The sequence below is a fragment of the Podarcis tiliguerta genome, assembly GCF_965153285.1.
Source record: "Podarcis tiliguerta genome assembly, chromosome: 17".
NCBI lineage: Eukaryota > Metazoa > Chordata > Lepidosauria > Squamata > Lacertidae > Podarcis > Podarcis tiliguerta.
The window spans coordinates 35188123-35214960 of NC_139550.1; the positions used below are offsets into that span (position 1 = coordinate 35188123).

Here is a 26838-nt window from a genome sequence, read left to right on the forward strand (position 1 = left end):
GCCGTGCGCGCCTCCCGGATCACTGCGCTTGCGCCGGCTGTCGCAAGGAAGCACGGGAGTTGTAGTGCTTTGCTTTATTCTTTCGCAGATTTGAGGGAATCGAGAAGCCCTCTGCCGCGCTGCACCATGGGAGTTATAGTTATTTCCCCCCTCTTGCCCGCTTGCTCTCCCACGGAGACGGGAGGGGCCCGGGAACTCCGTCTCCCATGATGCCCAGCGGGCGACGCAAGTGACGCCAAAGGCGCGCGAGGGAGGGAAGGAGCGACGAGGAAGCGAAGGGAAGATGGCGGACGGGGCCGAGAAGCCAGCGGGGGCGCAAGCTGCCCCGGTGTCGTTCGGCTTCACGCGGACAACCGGGCGGAGGCGGTTTCTTTTCGTGACGGGGCAGGATGGCGGCGGCGAAGCGAAGCAGGAGCCTGATTTCCTCTCCGCCATTGAGGGGCGCGAGTTGCAAAGGTAGTTGGAGGAGGAGGCGGGCGGCGGGGGTCGTCTGCGCGGCGCCTGGGTCGCTCGCTTGAGCGGCTGGTTTGGGCTGCGCCTGGCCAAGCCGCGCCTGTCCCTGGCGAACTCGGTGGTGCCGCTTCTGGCGTGGCTGAGGAGAGAGGGAGACGGGGAGGGAGAGATATCCCCGCATGCAGAAAGCTAGCGTGCCAGGCTCTGCCTTCGCCTTCTCTCCGAGATGGCAGAGGGGATGTCACAGGGCTTTGGGTTGTGTTTTTTTAGAGTGTTGCTTCTCAGGTCCCCCCCCCGCCTCCGGGTTACACTTTCAGATGAAAAATTTGCTTGCAGCACACCGATTTTTTTCATTGATAATACACTGGGAAACAAAAAGAAACACCTCCCAGTCCTGGATCAGGGGTGAGAAATCTGCCTGTCTCTTCCCTGTCCATACTCGTGTTACTTAACCATCCCTGATCCTTGGCCATGATGGCTGAGGCCGACAGGAAGCCCACAAACGTCTGGAGAGCCACAGGTTGCCAGTCTGTTGCAGCTGCTGCACAAAACACTTGCATCCCAATGTGTGATCTGGACTTTCCACCACAATACAAATACAGAGATGGGTTCTCCTAATGAACTTAAATTCTTCACCTTGGCAGTGGAGGGAAGGGAGAGGGAAGGGTGACATGGGGTTGTGAAAGGTATACAGTATTTTTTGTTGTAAGGCACAAGTATTTCTTAGCAAAGGACGACCGTTAATCTTCAACAATGTAGTGTTAGTTGCTGGTCATATCAGCAAGTGACAGTAGATGCAATTCTTACCTGTATTACTGTTTTTGTCAGTCATTTGCAGGCTCAGTAACCTTTATTCCCCCCCCCCTTAAGTTCCTCTGCAGTGCATGTGAAGGCATTTGAAAAAGTTTGTGTCCTTCTGCAGTTGTTGTTGTGGTCCAAAATAGGTGTGTGTGCGTGTGTTTGTAAAACAACAAATTACCTGAATGTGTTGGTCAGTGGTGGGGGGACCTCTGGCTGGTGGGCCTTATTAAGTCCACCAGACCTCCCCGTTTGCCCTGAAAGGTTGTTTTGGCCAGGCCATGCTCATCTGACGTCAATCATCTGACGTCAATCATCTGATAGCACAGGACAGTTAGAGCCACTACTGCAAACAGTGGCAGATTCAAAAGAAAGAATCAGGAGTTCACTCTAAATCATATAATGCCAGGTGATTGACAGGTGACCCCTTTTGACCTGTCAAAGTGTCCTGCAGTGGGTTGGCCATATCCTGCTCCCCACCCCAAGGGAAACTACCAATCAGTAGTCCTGGCTCTACCAATATGTTTTGTTCAAAGCAGTTTCTGTTTCTCCCACCATGTTTGAGGGCACCAGTTGGGTGATGGAATGAAGCTTGTCAGAATTTCACCCAATTGTACTTTGCTATCCCTCTGTGGTCTTAATTGGTGCATGCTCCTCTGCAGTGTTCGGCCAGCCCCACAACCGAAAGAGCTTGTCATTCCCCTGATCCAGAAGAACAAATGGAAGAAGCCAGAGGACCCTGCACCGCCCCAGGAACAGGATGGGAACAGCTGCGTAGAGGCTCAAGCAGTCAGGGAGCTCATTGAAGGTGAGCACTCCTTACTCCACCTTCTTAGAATTGCAGCCTTCTCCCATCCTTGAGAACTGGAGCAGAAAACATCAGGTTGGATTTTTTTACCCCATTGGTCATCACAGTAACCAGACAGGCTAGTCACCTCACTCTTAGGCTGTGGAGGCATAAGTGACTCTGAATTGGTAGAAAATGGTCCTTGTCAGTGGAGTTGACAAAAAGCGTTTCTGGTCACTATTGCAACATCAAGGTTCAGGAGACACTCCCAAGGCTGTGAAGCTGAGGTCAGGATTGTTGATCACCGTCAGGCTTGCTTACTCCACCTTGCGTGACTGTTGACACTCCTTAAAAATGAAGATTGTAGTACAAATATCCAGATCTTTTGGTTTTTGCAAACAGCTGTACTCTATGCTGGACCTTTGTCCTCTCCCACCCCACACCCGGCCTAGGAAGGACTGCTTGACTGAGGTTTCTTGCCTTAGCTCTGCAGTATGTTGCTTATGCTTCAGCTAATTGTTTCGCCATGCCCAGGAAGGACATTAAATCATGATATAGAACCTAATTGTTTTTATCATGGTTTGATGATTATCAGTTTGTGGTAACACAGACATTTTCCATTTTTGTTGGAGGCACCAGTGTTGTGGAATGCCCTCCCTGCTGAAATATGCAAGGCTGCTTGGTTTTGTCATTCTGCTAGCTCTTCAAGACGCACCTGTTTAGACAATCATTCCCCTGAACATGAACCTGTTGCTCTAACTGTTTTAATTGATCCTTTTAACTGCTCTAATTGTTAAGCTTTTAAACCTGCTTGTTGTATTTTATTTTTTGATATAATTGTTTTGTGGCACGTTTTTATTACGTTTTCAACTTGTAAAATGTTTAGAAGCCATTTTGGTGCGTGAGCAGTATATAAATTAATAAATAATAACAACAACTTGATCTCTTTGCATTCAGAATCTAGGAAGTCGCGGGAGCAATGGGAGAGTGGCACCAAGATAGACCCTACACTTTCCATTCCCCTCCTCATGCAGAACCGTGTCCCTGATGGCTACGAAGATGGAGATAAAGTGGACGTCAGCCTCCGACCAGAATCGGTAATAGCGGTGGCGGGTCTCTGTGGACAACCTTCTGAGCTCCTATTCAGGAGAGTTTAATACGTGTCCTCTTTTTCTTTTCCTCCCCTCACATTGTTAGTCAACTGAGGCAGATTATGAAGAGGTACCAGTAGAAGCCTATGGTCTTGCCATGCTGAAGGGCATGGGCTGGAAAGCAGGCGAGGGCATTGGGAACACCTTCAAGCAGTGAGTCCTTGCTGAGCTATTTGGGGAGTTCCCTCCCTCCCTTAAGTCCCCCCCCCTTTTGTTGTTTTGTTTGTTACTGTGTTATTTACTTTCATCTTTTTATATTGTAAACAAACCTGTGATCCTTGGATGAAGGGTGGTATAGAAATTTAATTAATAACAAATAAACAGAAAAATCTCAAGGAGCTAATGGTCCAGATTCTGGCAGTTCACAAATAACTGGTGGGAAGGGAGAGGAAGGGAATTGGATGTGCTGAGGTTCAGATAATAATTTAATCTACTCTAGATTTGGACTCCATCCTATTTCTGCATGCTTGTGTGGGCTGCACTGCTGGGACAGTGATAACTGAACATGGTGGACTCCACAAGGACATAAAGCAGGGTGTTTGGAGTGGCCTGCTTTGCAACTGTGAAACTCTCTTCACTTTGCTGGAATGCTCCACAGCATTAATCCTTGCTGAAGCTACTTTTATAATGGCCACAATTAAGCAGGTGGGGAGTAATTTTTAACCCGTTTCTAGTATTTTAATAAAAGTTCTACGCATAGGTTGTATCGAACTAGGGGTTTAGTATGATCTTTAGCATTAAGCCTCTGGTGTGGGCCGGCAACAGCTTGAACAAGGGTGTAGCCGAAAGATTATAGTTGAAAATACAGATATGTAAGGGAGCATGCCTTATCTCAGTCCAAGGTCAGTTACCAAAATATATTCTAAGCCAGTTATGAGCTAATAGTTCCGGTTCTGCACCAAAAAAAGTTCCAGGGCTTGAGGTTAGGGAATGTGTTCCTATGGGAGGCCTGTCACATGTCACAGACATCATAAAGCAGTTTTTTTTAGAAAAAAGCTTCTGCAGGTTAAAGTAACTCAGAGCCGAAGTGAATTTAGCTGCAGTCCTAAGAAGGTTGTTCGAGAGAGAGGCAGTCAGAAGGGAAGAAAAGGTGGAGCTGGAGCAGTGTTGCTAGAGAAAGAGTGTGTGTGTGTACCCCAGGAATGGGGAACCTTTGGTCCTCCAGATGTTGTTGGACCTCAACTCCCATTTATCCTTGACCGTTGGCCAAGCTGGTTGAGGCTGATGGGAGTTGGGAGTCCCTAAAGACTGGGAGGGTCATGGGTTCTCCACCCCTCCTGTAGCCAGTCGCTTGGTAGAATTGGCATCGTTCTGAATGCAAAAGTAAAGAATGGTTTTCCCAGCTTAGTGGGTGATGGGCTGTGGTAAACCCTTTGTAAATGCCTCTGGCTTGGCATGCCTACCCTCACTGGTAGATCCGGCTCTGTAGCATTGCAACCTTTGTTCCCATGGATGCTGAAATCTCTCCTTTGAGACACCCCAAATTTGCTTGGCGGAAACTTTCCCCGTTGAGTTGTGTCTGTGCAACGATTCAAGTCCACTGCTTCCATGCCCACTTCTTTCCATTATGCAACAGTACAGGGTTGTCTTCTTGTGGGTAGAAACGCTGCTCCAAATTGACGGGGTCAGTGATGTGTTTCTTTCTCATCCCATCCTGCTCCTCTTCTTGCTCACATTAAGAGACGTGAAGCCTCCGGAGCACCGTCTTCGACCCAAGGGTCTGGGCCTTGGAGCAGACCGCTCAGCAGCCCAGGATTTGCAATCCTCAGCACCCCGGCGACCCCCCAAACCTGGCGAGGAGCCTTCCAAGAGCAAGGATGAGCCATTGGGATTGGTTCCAGGAGGTGCAGTCTACATTGAGGCTGGACCTCACAAGGAGCTGTATGGGAAGGTGAGCTGTTTCTTTCTGCTATTTGTCACTTTGTGCTCAGGTCTGTGTTGACCTGGGGTTTAGTATTCTTCGAGCAAGCAGGAGGGGCTCCTGAGAGAGGCATGAACATTCACTAGGAAAGGCATATAGCCTCTACCCTGACTCTTTCCACCCAACTTAATGCTTATACAGCTCAGAAACAGGATACTTGAAAGAGTGTCTCTTTATATTCCCAGTCAATCTTACCCACTCTGCACAATATAAGAATTGGGTTATTAGTGCTGTGGCACCCATCCTTTGGAAAATTATCCCCTGTTAAATATTAGCCAAGCACCATCTGTATTTTTTTTTTCAATTACTGAAGACATTTCTTTTCCAGCAAGACTTTTAGGTAGAGATCTTTCCTAGTCTGCTTCTATGTTGGAATTGTTTTTAAAATGTTATAAATAGGGGTGGTTTTTTTTTGCTTGTTGTATGCCACCCTGTGCTGCTTTGGAAGGAAGGGTGGAATATAAATAAAATAACTATGTGCATCATAATTGAATCAGAAGGCGGAGAATGGACCCACCCAAAGGGCACCTGTGACATAAGACTGACTGGATCCTGCCACCTTTTTCATCAGGGCTGTGGGCTGATACAGCTGGTTTTCCAGGTTTTGGTTGCTTCCCTGGGATGTCTTTCTTGGTACCTATTTGTAGGTGGTTGTGGTGGGGACTTCTCGGCTGCCTCAAAGTCTTTGTACTAGTTTGGTGGGGTCAGCCTATTTTGGGTCTTTGAGTTGAGGTTTGCTTTGTAAGGTTTGCAGAAAGTCCATACACAGTATAGGTTCTATTCATTGTTCTGCTCTACAGGCTACTCAGTGGAAAGAGATAGATAGATAGATAGATAGATAGATAGATAGATGAGCTTGGTCCAATATATGAGCAAGGATCATAACAAAACTATGCTCTGTTTTCCATATTTGCCTGTCTTTTTCCTACTTTGAGAAGAGAGTGCAATTTGTTGGTTGAATCCCACTCCGTCTGTGCATGAGCAGAAAGGACTTCCACTTGCACAACACAACTGCCCCTTTATTTCTCTCCCCCCACCTCCGCAGCCCTCTGTGTGCCCCCCAGATCTGTTCCAGATGATCTGCCAATCCTCCAGAGCAGATTTTGAGGGTCATGCAGGGGAGGGAGGAGCGGAAGGGGAAAACCTGTTGTGTAAGTAGAAGTCAACTTTAGCACCCACCCTGTAAATTCTGCATTTTTGTTACACCCAAGGCATTCTGGGCATTGTAGTTTTCTGAATGACCTTTTGCTTCCCTCTTGCTCTTCCATAGATTGAAGGCGTAGATGGAGATAATGCTCGTGTCATGGTGAAATTGGCCATTGGTGGGAAAACAGTAACTGTGAGCCAGCATGGAGTCCGACCTGTGACCCAGAAGGAATACGATAAACTGGCCAAAGACCTGAGTAAGTTTTGGCTCCCTTCCCTAATGAGGTCACCTAATGTTGCCTTCAGTTCTTCCTTTGTGATCTATTCTGGGGTTTCCGGTACAGATTTGTGACATTTGCCTGTGTCTTGCTTTGGGGGCTTGGGTTGCAAATGAGCAGACAGCTTATGCAGCCTCCCCCTTTCAGTCTGAGCGTCCCCTCAAGTTTGCTGTTTTTGCCCCTCCCACTGCAGGCCGCCTCAGTAAAGCCCACAAAGAGAAGGAGGCAGAACAGAGGAATGGGACCAAGTATGAATCAGAACACAGAACTTCAGAGGACAAAAAGGAGGAGAAGGAGAGGAAGAGGAAGCACCCACCTGGGGCCGAGAGGTAATGGCATCAGTATAGGGTGGGGCAACTTGTGCTGCCAGTTCTGGAGAAGCAACTGATCTAGCAGCCTCTTTGCTGGAGGCTTAGTCAAGGCTAGATTCTCACAGAATGTCTCTAGCCATCAAGAGGAGCCTCTTCCAGAACCACTGTGCATCTTTTGACTTTGCTGCAAAGACCCCTCAGCTGTTGAAGCTGACAGTGGACTAGTTTGCAAGTCATGCTAAGGCACAGTAAGAATAAACGTTGGTTTAACAATGAACAAGCTGCATGCTGGCACTTGCGGAGAAACAAACTGCAAATCTTGACTTAGTGTTATGTGTGAACCAGAGCGTGTGAGAGAGTTCACCCAGCACCTGGTGAGCTTCTTTAGGTAGTGGAAATTATTCCTTTACTCCAACCCCCGGGCTGCATTTTACTTGATAACAAAGCTTTTCATCTCAATACAATCTGGTACAGTTTAAACCATGGATCTGGAACCTGGGGCTCTCCAGTTATTGTAGGACTCCAAAACTCATCTGTGCCGGTCAGAGTGGTCAGAGGTGATTGGAGCTATCCTTCTAACAGCTTCTAGAACAGGCATTCCCAACCTGCGCCCCTCCAGATGTTTTGGCCTACAACTCCCTGTTGGAAAAACGCTCGGGAAGACACCGAGGCGTCTCTCCGGTGGTCACCCTCTGGCTGTAAATCTTCCTCAGTCCAGAGAGACTGGTAATAAGCGACCCCTCCCTCCTGAGAGGAGCACACTCGTCTTCTGGCATCTCATTGCCGAAGAAGGAGACAATCAGTAGCTATAAACTACTTTATTCCTCAGTCTATATACAGAGAATCCACCAGCATGTCTGCTCTCTCTGAGCAGCAGTACAGAAGAGCACACTTCGCACAGAAGCGAAAGTAACTTTTTACAGTACTGAGACTGTGCTGAGACTTCCTGTCTCGCGCTCTCAGACACTCACATGATATAAACAACCATTGTGCTGCTCGCTGAGCAGCTGGTGAGATAAAAATCCTTACACTCCCATGATCTCTAGCTAACAGGACCAGTGGTCACGAATGATGGGAATTGTAGTCCAGAACATCTGGAGGGCTGAAGTTTGGGGATGCCTGTTCGAGAAAATGAGGAAAGCCCTGCAGGATCAGACTGGTGGCCCATCTAGTGCATCATTCTGTTCTTACAGTCGCCAGCCAAGTGCCCCAAAGGAAATGCGCAAGCAGGACCTAAGCACAAGAGCACTCTCCCCAGCTGCAGTTTTCAGTGACTGATCTTCAGAACATACAGAGCATAGCCATCGTGGCTAGCAGCCACTGATCTGGAGGGCCACGAGTTACTTGTCCCTGGTTTTAGCGGCGATCCCTCATGAGTGGCACTAATACTTGACTGCCTCTGTGCCTTTTGCTCATAGAGATGACCGTGCTGTGAAGCAGAATAAGGGTGGCGGTGGCGGCAGCAGCAGCAGCAGCAGCAATAGCAATTCCTCTTCCAGATCTTCTCACTGGTTGCGGCGAGACCTGCGAGTCCGCTTTGTGGATAAGCTCTTCAAGGGAGGCAAATACTACAATACCAAGGTATTTCATGGAAGTTCCCTTTTTAACATATGCCAGTTTTATAGGAGGCCTCACTCAGCACCCCCCCCCCTCGCTGCTGTCCCTTGAAACAGTTGCCAGCACTGCAGCAGAGCATGTGTGCCAAGTCTGCACCCATGCCATCTGTCATTTGGGCCATAGGATAGATTTCCAAAGTTAATTGTCTTGAGGGGGTGGGGACCCTTAATCCAAGGATGAGCTACAGCGGGGCTGTTTTTTTGGAGAGTTGCTTATTTGAAAACAGCAACTATATAAAAATGCAGCAATTGCATCAAAACCTCTCTGCACCAAGGGAGGGTGGAGACATAATGCCTTAAAGGAACTCCCCCGTTAAAAGCTGTGGTGATGCAGTCCTGAGAGATGCCCATGCCACTTCAGAATGTGAACGCTTTCTACTGTATTGAGGTTAAACTCCCTTTTGATCAGAGTTCCCCACATACCAAGACCAAGCCTATACCTGAGCTCTAATCTTAGAGGCAAAATGGCATGAAACCTTGCGCTGGCTTCTCACCCTACCCAACCCCACTCCCCTCCAGATGGTAATCGAAGATGTCCTCAAGCCAGACTCGTGTGTCTGCCGAACAGAAGAGGGTCGCGTTCTGGATGGTGAGTGTGTTCCTGACTATCCCTGGCCTTCCCTTGGAACCTGAGGCTGTCTTTGTGTAGTTAAACTGCCCTCGTATAGTTAAGGTAGAAGAACATTTTCCTGTTCTTAAGCAGTAAATAGTAAGGACCAGAGTGCTTAAAAGGCTGGGTGCTTCACCCCTCACCATTAGAACCCCAGTTTGTTTTTGGAGCCCCTCCCAAGTGGATCCAGTTTGTCATCTGCAACCTGGAAGGGGAAGGGTAGAAAATTCAGGTGGACTCTGCTGCAAAGGGGCCTTCCTATAGGAAAGCGAGAGATCTTTCTCTATGGCAGCCAAAGCCCTAGCTTCAGCCAAGGGTAGCAGGAGGGTCTTAGAATGTGACTTGTAATTAGATGGAGAAACTGTGGGTGACCAGGCCAGTGGCCCCCCAGATTGTTGCTACTTCATCTGACCTCTTCTAATGGCTGAAGTAGTAGCCTCTGAGATAGCTCAGTTGGTAGAGCATGAGACTCTTAATCTCAGAGTTACAAGTTCCACGTTGGGCAAAAGTACTCCTGCATTGCAAGGGGTTGGACTAGATGGCCCTGTGGTCCCTTCCTTCCAACTCTCTGATTCCTCCTTCCACAGGAATTCACGAGTCCATGCTGGAGACAGTTATCCCTCGAAGTGATTCGGACTTGGTCATGGTGGTGCTAGGGGAACAGGCTGGCCGGGTGAGTCACAGATCACGATGGGTGGGGCCTGAGCCATTACCATGAGACAGGTTGGGCCTCTCATGAAATGAACCTGGTATTGATGGCAGAGGAGCAACAGTGAAGTACTTTTTCCAGGTGCAAGAGAATCCTGAGAGTTGCTGGGGAGGTCTCTGAGCTTCTCTTTATATTGGAATATGAGCTGCGCAATTCTACTCTAAAAAACACACACACATGCAAATTATGCAAATGAAGTGAGAGAGATTCAAGAAAACACTGGACAGAGAATGACTCCGGTGGAGGTGGGCTTCTTTGTTGTCCTGGCTTCAGAAACATGTAGGCTACATTCCTGATTCAGCTTCCTGGGTGTAGCTTTTAAGCTAAGGCTTTGCTCAAATGGTCTTCAGTGTCAAGACTCAGCCCACAAATTCCTAACAATAATGTTCCAATGTTAGTCCTACTTGGAGTGTGGACTCCCTGAAATTGATGGACATGACTAACAGATCCAGCCATTTCAGTGAATCTGCTCTAAGTATGATGGTTGAATACAACCCAGTGTCTCTGAACATGTGTAGTGTGCTTTTTCCTCTCTTACCACAGCCACCTCTTGCATGTAAAAATGTCATTCCCCTCTCACTCTATAGCCCATGGGTTCAAGGTGGCAAGCAATACTTTAAATTTATTTACCGTATTTTTTGCTCACTTTTTCCCTCCTAAAAAGTAAGGGGAAATGTGTGTGCGTCTTATGGAGCGAATGCAGGCTGCACAGCTATCCCAGAAGCCAGAACAGCAAGAGGGATTGCTGCTTTCACTGCGCAGCGATCCCTCTTGCTGTTCTGGCTTCTGAGGTTCAGAATATTTTTTTTCTTGTTTTCCTCCTCCAAAAACTAGGTGCGTCTTGTGGTCTGGTGCGTCTTATAGAGCGAAAAATACGGTATTTAAAATTATGTGGGCTTATGTCTTACAGTTATTGCAATAAAGATGACGAATAAGCTACATAAGTGGGTGCTAGGTGTGATTGTTGGAAAGCAATAACAGTATTTTGAATTTTATCTGCAGACATCTTGGAGAACAGAGTTGAATGGTTAGGGTTTGTTCATTTTTAATCTAGAGTGGGGAATAGGGGAGGGTGACTTTTCTCCTTTCCTTCCCCACACGTTATCCCATAAGATAGCTGATATTGCAAAGAAATGAGACACTAAGCTAACATTTGTGTCAGTGTGCCTTTAAAATATTTATAAAGCTCTGATATTAAAAACAAAACATTCAGAGTGGTTCCAAACAAGAAAACCTAATCCACATTTAAACTAATACAGTAATTCATAAACTTGGATTAAAAATGCAGTATACGCAGCAGATGGTATGTGCCAGGCCAATATTATTTAGTAGGGAAGGTCTGGGTGATCAGAAGATGTAATTTATAGTCAGCTTTTCATTAAAATCAATCCCAGAATGGGGTGCAATATACAAGTATATGATACATGATAAAACTATGAAAAACCAGACAGCAATGATAAACCAAATTGGCATCTGAACACTGTAAGAGTGACAATATTGGTCAGCTAACCAAATCCCTGTGTAAATAAAAATGTGCCTACAAAATGCCTAAAGCCCATCAGCAAAGGCAGGGGTGCCGCTATAGAAAACTCCTTCTCACACGTCACCACACCTTGCAGTCAGCAGGTGTGGCCCTGGTAAGAGGGTGTCTGTAGGCTCTCCAAAGACTGGCCTGGTGCATAGGGCTTTTATGTCCACATAGGCACCTTGAATGTGGCTTGGTAGCTAAGTGGCAGCCAGTGCAGCTCCTGTACACCTGGTGTTGCATGTTCACAGTTAACCACTGTTCTCTCCAACCTTGCTGCCGTGTTGCTGCTTCTGAACCAAGCCTAAAAGCAGCCCTGCACTGCAGCAATCCAGTTGCGAAGATGCAAATGCATGCACTGCTGTGGCTAAGCTATCCCTGTCCAAGTGACTCCCATAACCGGAGCTTCAAACAGCAGGCAGTGTTTGCTGATAAAGCTCATGCCAATGTTGAAATCTTAACTTGAAAAGTCAAGGGCAGAAGGGAAAGTGGAGCTAAGCACACATATACGCATGGTTTGTGATGATATGCAGTGTGCATGGAGAGAGCAGTGCATGCTTGCATCTGTTAGGTAAAGGGACCCCTGACCATTAGGTCCAGTCGTGACCGACTCTGGGGTTGCAGCGCTCATCTTGCTTTATTGGCCGAGGGAGCTGGCAAAGAGCTTCCGGGTCATGTGGCCAGCATGACTAAGCCACTTCTGGCGAACCAGAGCAGCGCACGGAAACACCGTTTACCTTCTCGCTGGAGCGGTACCTATTTATCTACTTGCACTTGGCATGCTTTCGAACTGCTAGGTGGGCAGGAGCAGGGACTGAGCAACGGGAGCTCACCCCGTCACGGGGATTCGAATCGCCGACCTTCTGATCGGCAAGTCCTAGGCTCTGTGGTTTAACCCACAGCGCCACCCACGTCCCGTGCTTGCATCTGTTAAAAAACACCAAAACCCTCTGCAGTCTCAGACAATGAATTACTCTCTGCTCTCTCTCCACCTAGGTGGGCCGCATTCTTCGTCGGGACAAGGCGCAGAGCCGCGCACTGGTGCAGCTGCAGCGGGAAGATGAGAAGGTCTTGACGCTAGAGTATGATGCTGTCTGTCACTATGTTGGTGGATCAGAGGACGACTGAGCTCCCTCCAGAATACATAACATCTGCGGGACAGAGGAACTCCTAGACTGAAGGGGCAGCCTTGTTTCTTCAGGGCGGGGAGTGGAACGCTGAGCACATTAGAGGACAATGAACAAGACTGCCTCCATGTTTGAGGCAGGTGCTCAAATCACCCCCACAATTTTCTAGAGTGTTTTTTTTAATATATATATGTGAGCTCTAGGTGTGAGGCTGCTTGCAATGTGCACAGACTTGTTTCTAAACCAATGACAGCACTCTAGAACCTGAGTGTCAAAGATTGCCAAAGGCAAGAACATCCACAGTGAATGAAATCTAGAGCACAGCCAAATAAGTTGCGGGTCAACTCTTGTTCTAGAGCAACAAGCAATTAGGCTGGCCCCAGATCAAAGCAGTCTAAATCTGTCTGATACAGATCCAGGATTCTTGGGGGCTCCTTAATCAGTAATACCTTTTGGTATCTCTTTTTGAACTCTAGGCTGTGCTCTAGAGATGGACTACTGCAATTTGTATGATCTACATAGGAGGGAGAGTGGTATTGTGTGTGTCTGTAGGTGAGACAGCTTGCTCTTAATCTAAAAATGCTTTTGAGCATTCAGGGATGGAATCTAAAATTATGTGTGTCTATCCTGGGTTTTCCAGAATGGTGCCTATTGTTGCTGATAGACCTATGCTTACAGTGTCTGTGGGAATATATCTTCAAGCAATTCATGGGCAGAAGAGAATACACATTGCCTTGTACTAAACTGATGGTCTTTCATGAGGACAAGAGATGAGGCATTTACCAGGGTTTGCCCAAAAGAAGGAAGGACACTTATCTTAAAGTCATTCTATAGCAATAGCTTCAGAATGCTGACCTGCACAAATTTGGTCATCTTAACTGGGTGTCTGTGCACTCTAAAGAGTTGTGTAAGTGGTTACCTAAAAGTGGCATGTGGAAAATACATGTCTTCCTAACTTGCTTTCATCTGCTGTGGAAATGAACATGGGAGGACCCAGCTTTCAAATGAACCAACTTCCATGAATTTCTTTTTAGTTAAATTGTGCTGTAAGCTGTAAATAAACCTCATATTTTTCCTTCTCTTTGTGTGGTTGGTAGTATAATTCTGAGGACAGGTGCAATTGTCTCTCTGCCATTGTGACCCTTGGTTCCTTAGGCAGATTGCCTTGATGATGTTGTTGTTGTTTAGTCGTGTCCGACTCTTCATGACCCCATGGACCAGAGCACACCAGGCACTCCTGTCTTCCACTGCCTCCCACAGTTTGGTCAAACTCATGCTGGTAGCTTTGAGAACACTGTCCAACCATCTTGTCCTGTCGTCCCCTTCTCCTTGCACCCTCCATTTCCCCCAACATCAGGGTCTTTTCCAGGGAGTCTTCTCTTCTCATGAGGTGGCCAAAGTCTTGGAGCCTAAGCTTCACAATCTGTCCTTCCAGTGAGCACTCAGGGCTGATTTCCTTCAGAATGGAGAGGTTTGATCTTCTTGCAGTCCATGGGACTCTGAAGAGTCTCCTCCAGCACCATAATTCAAAAGCATCAATTCTTCGGCAATCAGCCTTCTTTATGGTCCAGCTCTCACTTCCATACATCACTACTGGGAAAACCATAGCTTTAACTATACGGACCTTTAGCACCCTGTAATTTGACAGTAGGTTTTAGCCCTCTTGGGCTTTTCCAGACCAGATGTTAATCCGTGGTATCTACTAGATAATGTGTGGTGCTGAGAGAGAACAGGGCCACCACCTTGCCCTTAAAGCCTTCATCAGTGCTACGCCATGTCTGTGGAAAATCTCTCCTGCAGGCACAATTCCTCCCCACCGCTTCCTCTGCCAGGTTTAATTTTACATGAAGCTAGCTGGGACCGTATCCACTCCATTGCATAGTGCAATGGGACTTTCTCCTCATTACATTGTCCTGGGATAGCTCAAGTCAAGTACAGCATGATAAGCTTAATCTCAGGGTCGTGGGTTCGTGGGTGCCACATTGGGCATTGCAGCGGGTTGGACTAGATGACCCTCGTGGGCCCTTCCAACCCTATGATTCAAAAATACTGTGTCTGCTTTAGGAATCACCCAGCCACTAGCAGACTACGTACCTGCTGCCAGAGCAGTAGTGCTGAAAGGGAAGTTATGCATCTCCTCTCTTGCCTCTTAAGCTTCAAACTCGAGGCCAAAACCGGCCGGCAACGCCGAAAAGCTCTGAGTTGCCAGTTTTCAAAATGGCCGCTCCGAAGTCTCCCCGCTCGCCTTCCTTCCAGTTTCAAAAATGGCCGCCCTATGGAGATACGGCTCCGAAGGTTCCCTCCCTCCCCGCGGCCTTTCTTCCAGTTTCCAATATGACTGCTGAGGCTTCAGAGTCCCCTCTGTGTCACGTGATAGGGAGCCGCTCTGCGCCTCCTCTCGGTGGCCTGGGCAAAGCTAGCCTGGACGGGCGGCTGGTGTTGACTGCGCGGGGAGCGCGACGTCCATGTAAACAAAGCAGGGGAAGAAGGGGCGCCTCAGGTGAGGAGGGGGCGCCCGGAGGAAAGGAGGGCAGGGCGCTCCGGGCACCTTTGGGCTCAGGAAGAGGTCGAAGGGACGCGCCTGGATCCCAACTGAGACCCCAGGGGTTTGCGTGATAGGATTTGGGGAGGCAGGAAAAGAGGTTGGGGGGCCCGGCTGTGCCCCGTAAGGTCGGGGCGGGGGGCGGGAAGAGAAGGCACTTTATTATTACCAATTATATATATATATACGTGTGTGTGTGTGTGTGCGCCCCCTATATATTTTTATATATGCACACCCCACCTTTTTCCCTGACAGGGACTCAAGGCGGCTTACAGATAAAATAAGAACAGCCAAAACATAGGGGGAGAAACATCATTTAAGACAATTAAATATATAATTGTCTAGATATTCCATTTTCAATGTATATTCATTTAGAGCATTTGTACCTTAGCTCATCAGCCAAAACAGCTTCCAGAGCAGCTTACATGAAAGCAAGACTACCCACAGGCTTGCATTCTAATTAAGAAATAAAAATGCCACACATAAAGGAAAAGGGACAAGGAGGGAAGAGGAAAATAGAAAACTCAAAACTCAGGCACCAATTTCTAGACCGTCCTTCCTCTATTGAGCTGACATAGTTCAGAGGTGCCTGGTGGAGCCGGCAAAGCTCATGCAATGAGCCCTGCTTCCTAGATCTCTCCCTCTCCCTCTGAGGCAGCTTGACGAAATGGCTGCCCCCAGATGACGGCTGAGGGGAGAGGAGGCCTGAAGAAGCTGGCCCCTTGCAGCAGAGCTTATGGGAAAACTTACAGATAATTACAATAAAAACTGCATGGCGCCAGCCCTGGTGTTCCAAGGTTGGAGGGTATTCCAGATTCTGGGAGCAGCCACCATCGCGAAGGCTCTCTCCTGGGCCTCAGTTGCAGGGGCATTTACAGAGAATTACCTCCCAAGTGGGAAAACGGATCAGAGGAAGCCACAGGTGCAGGTTATGGTACAATAAGACTTGGGGAAGAATCCGGTAAGGATCCCATTACAGAGCTGGTTAGCTAGAGGCTGTGAGAGGCAGTACTAGGGGTCTGGGGCCAAGGGAGGGTGTCATGGGAGTTGTTATGGGTGGTAGAGAGAATCTGAACAGGAAGAGAAAAACATCTTGTATAAGGAGGACAAGACTGGCAGTAACCAGAGTCAGAGATTGGGGTGTCCCAGGATAATAAAAATAAAAATATCCCATCTGGCTGGGTTTCTTCAGCCACTCTAGGCGGCTTCCAACAAAAGGTTAAAAATACATTAAAACATCAGTCATTAAAAACTTCCCTAAACAGGGCTGCCTTCAGATGTCTTCTAAACGTCAGATAGTTGTTTATTTCTTTGACATCTTGATGACGATTTGTAAGCTGGAGAAGCAGGGAAACAATGAGAATAACAAATGTAACAGGAAAGTATTGGAGCTGCTTTTCATGTGCGGTGTAGTGGTTAAGAGCAGTGGACTCGTAATCTGGTGAACTGGGTTCGCTTCCCCGCTCCTCCACATGCACCTGCTGGGTGACCTTGGGCCAGTCACACTTCTCTGAAGTCTCTCAGCCCCACTCACCGCACAGAGTGTTTGTTGTGGGGGAGGGAGGGAAAGGAGAATGTTAGCCGCTTTGAGACTCCTTTGGGTAGTGATAAAGCGGGATATCAAATCCAAACTCTTCTTCTTCCTTGGCATTGTTCCTCTGTGTTGATTTCTGTTTCTGACTTCCTCCTCTCCCTGTCATGGCAACCATCATGTTGGAAAACAGTGTGTGAGAGCAGGCACCCCCTGTGTTCCTGACCCCATTGAGGGGGGTCCCCACAGGCTCATCATGGCACAGCAACGTGGGGTCAACAGCCTTCGCTTCAACCAAGATCAGAGTAAGTGATCTCCTACTACTGGATCTCCAGCTTGGATCCTCCACTGCACTTTCACTAGGAGTCATGAGCTCCCCCAAAACTGAGCCTTTCTTTTTTGAGAACTGAAGGATCTTGGGCCCTGAAGAGACACTGTTAGCCTAACATCTGAGGGCAGTGTGTGCTTCTGACTAAAGCTTTCCATTGTGGTTAACTTCTAAATTGTGAGGTGCTGGGACTCAGGCCTACCTCAAAGCTCTTCTCACAATCCCGAGTGATTGGAAAGTATGCAGTGGTTTTAATGGGTGAAAGAAAAGCCCTTTGTTGCCTCTTGGAGGCTTATAGCTTAATTTGTTTTAGGGCCGGGCCCTAGCATTGACTGCAGGGCTTCATCCTGATTCAGACTAAACCTTCAAGTGTTACATTTTCAGCGTGTGTTTATTTCCTTTCGTTTATTTTATATGCTGCTCCTCCCTCCAGCCCCTGCAAAATCAAAAATTTAAAAAACCCTAAAAGTGGTTTGTGACAATAAAAATATACATACAAAATAGCCAGGCATGTTCGATCCGTTCCTTCTTCCACTGCAGGCTGCTTCTGCTGTGCTATGGAGACTGGGGTTCGGATCTATAATGTGGAGCCTCTCATGGAGAAAGGCCACCTTGGTAAGAAAGGGAGGGGCCTGAAAATGGAATTGTGGGGCACCTGTTTCTTCTACATGCAGGTGTGTGTGCTAAAAGTACCCCTCTCTCTTTTTCCTTCTGCCAGATCATGAACAGGTGGGCAGCGTGGGATTGGTTGAAATGTTACACCGATCCAATCTCCTTGCTATTGTCGGTGGAGGTGGCAACCCCAAATTCTCTGAGATCTCAGGTATGTATCAAGGGAAAGAAGGGAGGGAGGCTGTCAGAACATACCGTATTTTTTGCTCTGTAAGACGCACTTTTCCCCTCCTAAAAAGTAAGGGGAAATGTGTTTGTGTGTCTTACGGGGTGAATGCAGGCTGTGCAGCTATCCTAGAAGCCAGAACAGTAAGAGGGAGCGCTGTTCTAGCTTCTGGCTTAGCCACACGCAGCCTCTTCAGGGCAGCGGGGAGCCTTCATCCCGCTGCCCTGAAGAGGGTGCACAGCTATCCCAGAAGCCAGCTATCCCTGCGCACCAATCCCTCTTGCTCTTCTGGCTTTGGGGATAGTCACGCAAAGCCTCTTGAGCGCAGCAGGAGCGCTCCTGCCTCTTCGCTCAAGAGGCTTTGCGTTGCTTTCTTGTTTCTTGTTTTCCTCCTCTAAAAACTAGGTGCGTCTTATGGCCGGGTGCGTCTTATAGAGCGAAAAATACATTAGCGATCTGGCATAGTTGTGATTTCTGGAGACATATAATTGCTTCACTTCCGTCACTGAATACTTATAACCTCCAAAGGGGGGGAAGTTATCTCCTTGTTGGTTTTCTATGATTTTCTTCTCTCACACCTCCAATGTTTCCTTTGTAGTCTTGATCTGGGATGATGCCCGTGAAGGGAAGGAGGGGAAAGAGAAGCTGGTGCTAGAATTCACCTTCACCAAGCCAGCCCTGGCTGTTCGCATGAGGCATGACAAGTATGTTGAAGAATCATCCTGTTTCACCAGGTTCTGGAGCTGAAGTGGGGTGGGGTATATGGAGTTGTGTTCACAGCAGAGGAAAAATTAGGATATAAATGAAGGCACACTGTCGTCATTTCTAGTACTCTTGTGTATGGCATTTCCAAATCCAGGAATGTGCTTAAAAACCAGCTGTCCGTATCAACACAACACAACTAATCGTGTACCAATTGACTGTTTGAAGTGAGTGGACGTAACAATTTAACAGCCTTGATGACGATGACAATAAAACAAAAGCATCAGCAAAAAACCAGAAGGATCCAACATAAGTCTTGCAATAAAAAAACAGGACTACAGTAAAATGAACACATGAATGTGTACAGGTTTTTTTAATACTGTAAATGTGGCAATGAGAGGATGACGTCCGTATAGCCATGCACTATCTGTGCCTCATATTTTCACCACAATCAGGTCTTGGGAAATTTATATGTTTGTGTATTTTTTCCCCCAAGGGACCTTTTTCTGTCTGTGTTAGGATGAGAAGCATATTTTATACTGCATGTGCCAAATTTGATAAAGGGAGAGAGGCATTTAGATTTTTTTGAACATATATCTGCCAGAATGTAAGCTTGGATCATGGGTTCTCATCCGAGTCCTCCGTGGTGATAAAGAACTGAAGTTTTCCTTTTTCAAAAATGTGCTCTATAGCCAATGGAGCAGCTCTGCCATTAATGCAAAGTCAGCTACATCCTTTGCGGAACATTTCTCAGATATATATGCATGTGTCGATGAACATGTGCAGAGAGAGCAAGAGTGAGTTTAAATTACAATCCATTTAGTTCTGTACTTTTTAATTTTGCTCTTCCCACTTCCAGGATCATCATTGTGTTGCGGAATCGAATCTACGTCTACTCCTTCCCAGATAACCCCACCAAGCTCTTTGAGTTTGACACTCGGGAAAACCCCAAAGGTATGAGCCCCATACAGTCTCTCTCTCTCTCTCTCCTGCTACCTTCACCTGAACAGCCCCTTCTTAGCAGACCCCATCGCAGTCCTATTCATGTATGAGAATCGAGCCCAGCTCTGATTGTTGTCTGCTTTTCCCTTCCACCTCAGGACTCTGTGATCTCTGCCCCAGCTTGGAGAAGCAGCTCCTGGTTTTCCCTGGGCACAAATGTGGCAGTTTGCAGCTAGTGGTAAGTGGAGAGGGCAGGAAAGGCAGGCATAGGATAACCATCAACAAACCCATCCTTAGTCAGTGCTAGCTTATTATCACTGTCATTTAACAATTTGGAACTGCCTCTGTTGAGCAGTACCAAGGATCTTTCTCATCACAAAAAAACCAACAACCTGGGTCATCCAGAACCAAAGGCGGTTTATCCCATTCCCATGTAGTACAGGAAAGGTTAAGGGCATTATCATTACTCATCAAGGATTGTATCCAAAGCTGCTAGTGTAATTATTCTGGTGCAGTACCCTGCATGTACCCCAAAATCTACCCAGGGGACCCCCCAACCCTCTGGCGCTGGTTTTGAGGGCTTTCAGGGGGTTGGAGAGAGCAGGAGAGGAAGAGCACATGGAAGTCCCTTGCCGTTGCAGAGACATGTTGTAGGATGTAAGCTGGCAGGTGGAACTGCAGTTTCCTGGCTCAGTTATTGGGTGTTTTTGCTCATTTGCAGATTCTAGTTTTTTATTGATAGATTGTTTATTTTGCTTGGTTAAGCAACCATGTTCACAGATGGATTGTCAAGCAGTCACAGGCAGGGTGTGAACATGGTTACACATCCCTAATATTGAAACAATTCAGAATTCTGTGGCATGCATCATGAAAAGCTGTGTGTATGTGTGCATCAAGGTAAACAGTTTGCATAAGTATTATATGGGATGAATTGAACAAAGTCATTGCACAGCTTCTACACATGCCACAGAACTTCCACTGCACTTAAAAAAAAAAAAGGTAAAGGATCCCTGGATGGTTAAGTCCAGTCAAAGGCGACTATGGGGTGTAGTGCTCATCTTGCTTTCAGGCTGAAGGAGCCGGCGTTTGTTCATAGACAGCTTTCTGGGTCATGCAGGCAGCAAGACTAAACCACTTCTGGTTCAACGGAATACCGTGAGAGAAGCCAGAGCGCACGGAAAAGCCGTTTACCTTCCTACCACAGCAGTACCTATTTATCTACTTGCGCTGGTGTGCTTTCAAACTGCTAAGTTGGTAGAAGCTGGGACAGAGCAATGGGAGCTCACCCCGTCACAGGGATTTGAACTGCCGACCTTCTGATCAGCAAGCCCAAGAGGCTCAGTGGTTTAGACCACAGCACCACCTGCTCCCCTACTGCTCCCCTCTACCTTACTGCACTAGCAGAAGTTGCATAGTGGCTTCCATTGTATTCAACTTTATTTTACGGGGATGAGTAAGATCTATGCAGGGCACTGATTGCCTCACTCCCTGGTCAAGGGGGAAGGGAGAATGCAAACATGATGTGGCACATGATCAGTCCTTACAAACCATAGGGTTTAGGAGGGGTGTTCTGTTTGGACCAACCTCCCATGTCTGTGGCTGTGCTGAAACTTGATATTCCCAATAAAGTGCTAGTATGTGAATCACTAGTTCATTTAGAATCCCACCTTCCGGCTGCTCAGTCACGTGACTTAGAGTAAAAAAATATATTTAGAGAAATATAGCATAATTAAGGAATGTTGGGAAATGGTGGAATGAAATTACATGACTTTAGTAGAAACATTATAAGGAGTTAAGTATAAATAAATTTTAAGGTTTTGATGGTAAGATAATGTTAAAATAAATTAAGATAATTAAATGACAGAAAGCAGTGAAAGAGGGAAAGGATTTGCTGATATAGTTAATAACTGGAATACAAAAAAGGGAGGTGTGAGGAGGTCGAGGAAATAAGTTAATGAAAGATAAGGATAAATATTGGATGTGTTTTTAATTGTTTTTGTTTTTCTTTGTGTTTTGATGTATTGTGTTTTTTTGTTCTCTTTTTATGTATTTTTTCCTTTTTTCTTTTTTTTCTTGTGCTTTTTACTGAAACTTTTAAACTCCTAATAAATATTATTTTTTTAAAAAATAGAGTAAGCAAGGCTGCATATTAGATCATGCTTCTTCTTTTGACCAAAAACTATTTTTTCCCCAACTTAGGATCTTTCCAGCACCAAGCCTGGGACCTCCTCTGCCCCCTTCACGATCAACGCCCACCAGAGCGAGATTGCCTGCATCTCTCTCAACCAGCAGGGAACTGTGGTGGCCTCTGCCTCTAAGAAAGGGACCCTCATCCGCCTCTTTGACACCCAGACCAAGGAGAAGCTGGTGGAGCTCAGGAGGGGAACAGATCCAGCCACCTTGTACTGGTGAGAAACGATACACTCCCAGCCACGCATGTTGGGAATACATTCTTCACGAAATAGGTTAATAGTTCCTCGAAACTTTAAAAAAGCATTCCAGAAGTTTCTTCAATGTGTAGGAGTGGCACTCCAAGCTTAATTGATGTCAGCTGGAGATGCAATTAAAAGGAGGAAGTTGAGTTTGCAATGTGAGGCACAAGGAGAAAGAAAGGTTGTTTTCTGCTGCTCCAGAGAAGTGGACACGGAGCAATGGATCCAAACTACAAGAAAGAAGATTCCACCTAAACATTAGGAAGAACTTCCTGACAGTAAGAGCTGTTCAACAGTGGAATTTGCTGCCAAGGAGTGTGGTGGAGTCTCCTTCTTTGGAGGTCTTTAAGCAGAGGCTTGACAACCATATGTCAGGAGTGCTCTGATGGTGTTTCCTGCTTGGCAGGGGGTTGGACTCGATGGCCCTTGTGGTCTCTTCCAACTCTATGATTCTATGAGAGCACACGTACGCTGTTAGTACGCTTGCTTTCAGCTAGCTGAAGAAGTGTGCATGCACATGAAAGCTCATACCAATAGCAAACTTAGTTGGTCTCTAAGGTGCTACTGTAAGGAATTTTATTTTGTTTCGACTCTGGCAGACCAACACGGCTACCTACCTGCTTACAGCTAGTTTGGATATATGGTGAAGTGTGCTGCTGATACTATGATTTTGCGGTATCAGGACTGTTTATTACTAGACTGAAAGTATACCGTGCCAAAGAGAGGAAGAAGGACTGTAAATAGTTTGTAGATGGTAGTAACTAAAAATGCTTGTATAACCTAATAATAATAGTAATTAATAATAATAAGTTATTTATACCCCACCCATCTGGCTGAGTTTCCGCAGCCACTCTGGGCGGCTCCCAATCGAGTGCTAAAAACAATACAGCATTAAATATTAAAAACTTCCCTAAACAGAGCTGCCTTCAGATGTCTTTTAAAGATAGGATAGCTGCTTATTTCCTTCACATCTGAAGGGAGGGCGTTCCACAGGGCGGGTGCCACTACCGAGAAGGCCCTCTGTCTGGTTCCCTGTAACCTCACTTTTCACAATGAGGGAACCGCCAGAAGGCCCTCGGCGCTGGACCTCAGTGTCCGGGCTGAACGATGGGGGTGGAGACGCTCCTTCAGGTATACTGGGCTGAGGCTGTTTAGGGCTTTAAAAGTCAGCACCAACACTTTGAATTGTGCTCGGAAACGTACTGGGAGCCAATGCAGATCTCTCAGAACCGGTGTTATGTAGTCCCGGCGGCCACTCCCAGTCACCAGTCTAGCTGCCACATTCTGGATTAATTGCAGTTTCCAGGTCACCTTCAAAGGTAGCCCCAAGTAGAGCACATTGCAGTAGTCCAAGCGGGAGACTATGCTTGCATAAAGTAATTCTTGATTGTGCATTTGAGTGTGGCAGAACTGCATGTTGCTGTTGGTCCTCCAATTACAGCTTGCAGATCATGTGTCCCAGGTGGTTCACGATCAAAGATGAGCAGAAGGCTTTTTTGGAAGCAAAACAGCTACAGTTATTTTCAGGGATAGGGCCCTCCCAGGTGTTGCTGGAAGCCCCTCAGCCCCCGCCAGCATGGCTCATGTATTTACAGGACCGCCTCTCCTGGTCTGCCCCGCAGAGGACCTTAAGGTCCATGAATAACCATAGTTTAGAGGTCCCGGGCCCTAAGGAAGTCAGACTACCCTCCACCAGGGCCAGGGCCTTTTCAATGATGGCTCCGACCTGGTGGAATGCTCTGTTCCATGAGACTAGGGCCCTTCAGGATTTAACCTCCTTCTGTTGGGCCTGTAAGACAGAGCTATTCCGCCTGGCCTTTAATTTGAATTCAGCCTGATTTTTATTTTCCTTTTCTTCCCTTCCCCTCCTCTTTTATGAAGATTACCCGCTCTGAGACCCCACAGCTAATTCTCCCCTGGCCTCCTTGCTGGCCTAAGTAGGACCAATTCAGCCAGCTAGCCCTGGGGATTATCTAATGCTTATTTCCCCTAAATTGATTTTTTGAATTTTGAATTTTATTGTTATTCATGTTTATATACTGTATTTTATGCTGCTTTTACAGTTAAGTGTTTTAAATTTGTTGTTAGCTGCCCTGAGCCCGGTTTTTGAACCAGGAAGGGCGAGGTATAAATAAAAAAATATTATTATAATTATTATTAGTGGCCAGGTGGGCATGGCAGTCCAGCGACATTGAGGATCATTGGGCAGATAGTTTTGTGGGGCTTTGGGGAGACGCTCTGCTGTGGCGACTCTACTTTCACCTCTCCTGCTCTTTTTGCAGGGAATTCGTCATTGCGCGGATGCAGTGGTGGGGAAGAGATTTTTTATCAGGCGTCGTCACCGATCACCTTAACCTTCTCTTCTCTCCACAGCATTAACTTCAGCCACGACTCTTCATTTCTCTGTGCCTCCAGTGACAAAGGGACCGTCCACATCTTTGCCCTGAAGGATACCCGCCTAAATCGGCGCTCAGCGTAGGTAGTTGGTTGATGCGCTCGAGGGGCAAGCGTTGCCGCCTGTACTGTTCTGACCCTCTTCCTCCCCCCCTCTTGCAGGCTGGCCCGTGTGGGGAAGGTCGGGCCCATGATAGGCCAGTACGTGGATTCTCAGTGGAGTCTGGCCAGCTTCACGGTGCCAGCGGAGTCTGCCTGCATCTGCGCCTTTGGCAGGAATACCTCCAAGAATGTCAACTCGGTCATTGGTGAGTGGCACTGATGGGTGGCTGTGGGTGACTCTGTTGTATCGGCTGCTGGACAGCTCACTGCAGAACAGCTGCAGCTGTGCCCCATGGCCGGCCCCATGGCCGACACAACCTGCCTCGGGTGGTGGTTTGGCTGCCACTGAACAGCAACAAATTGCCCATTGTGGAGTTTATTGTTATAATCTCTTCCCACACTCCCACAGCTTGACCACAGATAGAGGTAAGGTAAAGGTAAAGGGACCCCTGACCATTAGGTCCAGTCGTGGCCAACTCTGGGGTTGCGACACTCATCTCGCTTTATTGGCCGAGGGAGCCGGCATACAGCTTCCAGGTCATGTGGCCAGCATGACTAAGCCGCTTCTGGCGAACCAGAGTAGCACACGGAAATGCCGTTTACCTTCCCGCCAGAGCGGTACCTATTTATCTACTTGCACTTTGACGTGCTTTCAAACTGCTAGGTTGGCAGGAGCAGGGACTGAGCAACGGGAGCTCACCCCGTCGCAGGGATTCAAACTGCCGACCTTCTGATCGGCAAGTCCTAGGCTCTGTAGTTTAATCCACAGCCGTCCCACGGACATAGGAGGGAGGCCCAATTTTGAACTTCCTTCCTCATAAGCTCTCTTTGGATTAATCATTCCTGCTGTGTCCAGTGTGTCTCAGTTCTGTTTCTCCTCTTACAGCTATCTGCGTCGATGGCACTTTCCACAAATACGTCTTTACCCCGGACGGCAATTGCAACCGCGAGGCCTTTGACGTCTACCTGGATATATGTGACGATGATGACTTTTGAGCCCAGCTGAGCCCCTGCCATGGGCAGGCAGAAGAAGCTTGCTGGGCAACTGGGGGAGCATTTGCTTTGGGGCATGTTAAGGACCCAGGCTGCGAAAGAACAAGGTTCTGGTGGGAATCCCACTGGACTTTTATGACAGGGTGCGATAGATCCTCAGAGAACTCTCCTCTCGATGCTGTCGCCTTGGGTATCCTGTTCCTATGCTGCCTTTGCCTGGCTACCCATCCCATGTGGGACCTGTGAGAAGCCTCAGTGTTTGGAAAGAGAACTTTTCAGAGTCTGCTCAGCCTGGATTTTGGAAGCTGGGGAGGCAGGTTCTCAGCTCTTGGCAGACATTTGGAGGGGGCAGGGTGGAGAAGGGGTAGAACTATCATTAAAGTGCAAATGCTTCTCATTTGCTTTATTGTCATTCTGTAAGGGATGGAAGACAGAGGCTGAAGAATCCAGACCTAGCCTAGGACTAATAGTCCTCTTGGGGGGTCATTCATTTGCATCAGTCAGGAGGGAATGAATAATGGTTGTTTTGAATAATATTGTTTGAAACATGGTAGGCCACACATCATGAGCCATGCTATTAGGTGCACCTCCCTGCCCCCTCAACACCCTTTTTCTTCACATGGATTTCTGTTTTGTGCATTTTGGTTTCAGTAAGTGCAATTTAGCAAGCTCCCACAATGCATCTGATGCAACAGTGTAAGTTCAGAGGAACTTGCTTTATATTCTCTCATTCATAGGCAGAAGGCTGGTTAGATCCCTTATCAACAAACTACTACTGCGCGGGCAGGGAGTTCTTGCTTAACTGTTTGCATCAATGATCTCCTCTTGTACTTCTGAAGTGGTACAATCCAGAAACAGATCCATTCATTATGGTTGCTCTTCATGCACTCTACTGGTTATTTTTGGTGCAGTTTTGCATCCAGCTGTTCAAATCCACACAACAGGGTGAGCTCCCGTTGCTCTGTCCCAGCTCCTGCCAACCCAGCAGTTTGAAAGTATACCAGTGCAAGTAGATAAATAGGTACCGCTGCGGCGGGAAGGTAAATGGCATTTTTGTGTACTCTGGCTTCTGTCATGGTGTTCCGTGCACCAGAAGCAATTTACTCATGCTGGCCACATGACCCGGTAAGCTATCTGCGGACAAATGCCAGCTTCCTCGACCTGAAAGCAGAGATGAGCGCCACACCCCATAGTCGCCTTTGACTGGACTCAACCATCCGGGCGTCCTTTACCTTTATCTATCATACAGATAATTTGCCATGGCTTCAAGTGATCTTGCAAAGTAGTTTTAAAAACCCAAAAACAAATATCTGATTTTTGGAAAATGTAAATATTTTCTGCTGATCATTTTCAGTGGACTTCCTTTGGTTTTTTGGAAGCAAGTCCTATTGTTTTCAGTGGGACCTGTTTCTAAGGAAGTGTGCAGGCCTGATCCTATGCATGCATACTCCAAAGTATGTCCCACTGTGTTCAATGGGTCTTACTCTAAATTAGGAAGGCACAGAACTGCAGCTTCCACAAACCTATCCTCTTGCATCTGGTTGGACTCCAACTTCCGTCGCCCCTGACCACTGGGTCTGGCAGTTAGGGATGATGGGAGTT

The 26838-nt window shown here is 47.2% G+C and overlaps 3 protein-coding genes across 3 annotated transcripts in view; all 3 read left to right on the top strand.

Moving 5' to 3' along the window:
- The window catches only part of LOC310667604 (organic solute transporter subunit alpha-like), a 95069-nt gene that overhangs the window by 25080 nt on the left and 43151 nt on the right, over window positions 1-26838 (top strand). The gene's annotated exons all lie outside the window — the stretch shown is intronic.
- GPKOW (G-patch domain and KOW motifs) lies at window positions 112-13511 on the top strand. Its single transcript, XM_083420138.1, is given in 12 exon segments — window positions 112-144; window positions 146-456; window positions 1914-2059; window positions 2996-3135; window positions 3236-3342; window positions 4870-5080; window positions 6381-6513; window positions 6728-6863; window positions 8264-8426; window positions 8981-9050; window positions 9659-9744; window positions 12302-13511. Coding segments are annotated over 12 exon segments (1653 nt in total). The 5' UTR covers window positions 112-126; the 3' UTR covers window positions 12434-13511.
- WDR45 (WD repeat domain 45) lies at window positions 14828-25627 on the top strand. Its single transcript, XM_083420487.1, has 11 exons — window positions 14828-14932; window positions 16699-16810; window positions 17374-17448; window positions 17552-17656; window positions 18270-18375; window positions 19233-19327; window positions 19474-19553; window positions 21515-21723; window positions 24121-24222; window positions 24304-24449; window positions 25130-25627. Exons 2-11 carry the CDS (start codon window positions 16762-16764, stop codon window positions 25237-25239), a joined length of 1077 nt encoding a protein of 358 aa, XP_083276613.1. The 5' UTR covers window positions 14828-14932; window positions 16699-16761; the 3' UTR covers window positions 25240-25627.

Excerpts from the sequence above, each read along its gene's own strand:
- WDR45 (XM_083420487.1), top strand. The coding sequence starts at position 16,762 with ATGGCACAGCAACGTGGGGTCAACAGCCTTCGCTTCAACCAAGATCAG. Across the intron at positions 16,811-17,373 it reads TCGCTTCAACCAAGATCAGA|GCTGCTTCTGCTGTGCTATG; the intron begins GTAAGTGATCTC and ends CTTCCACTGCAG. Across the intron at positions 18,376-19,232 it reads GTTCGCATGAGGCATGACAA|GATCATCATTGTGTTGCGGA; the intron begins GTATGTTGAAGA and ends TCCCACTTCCAG.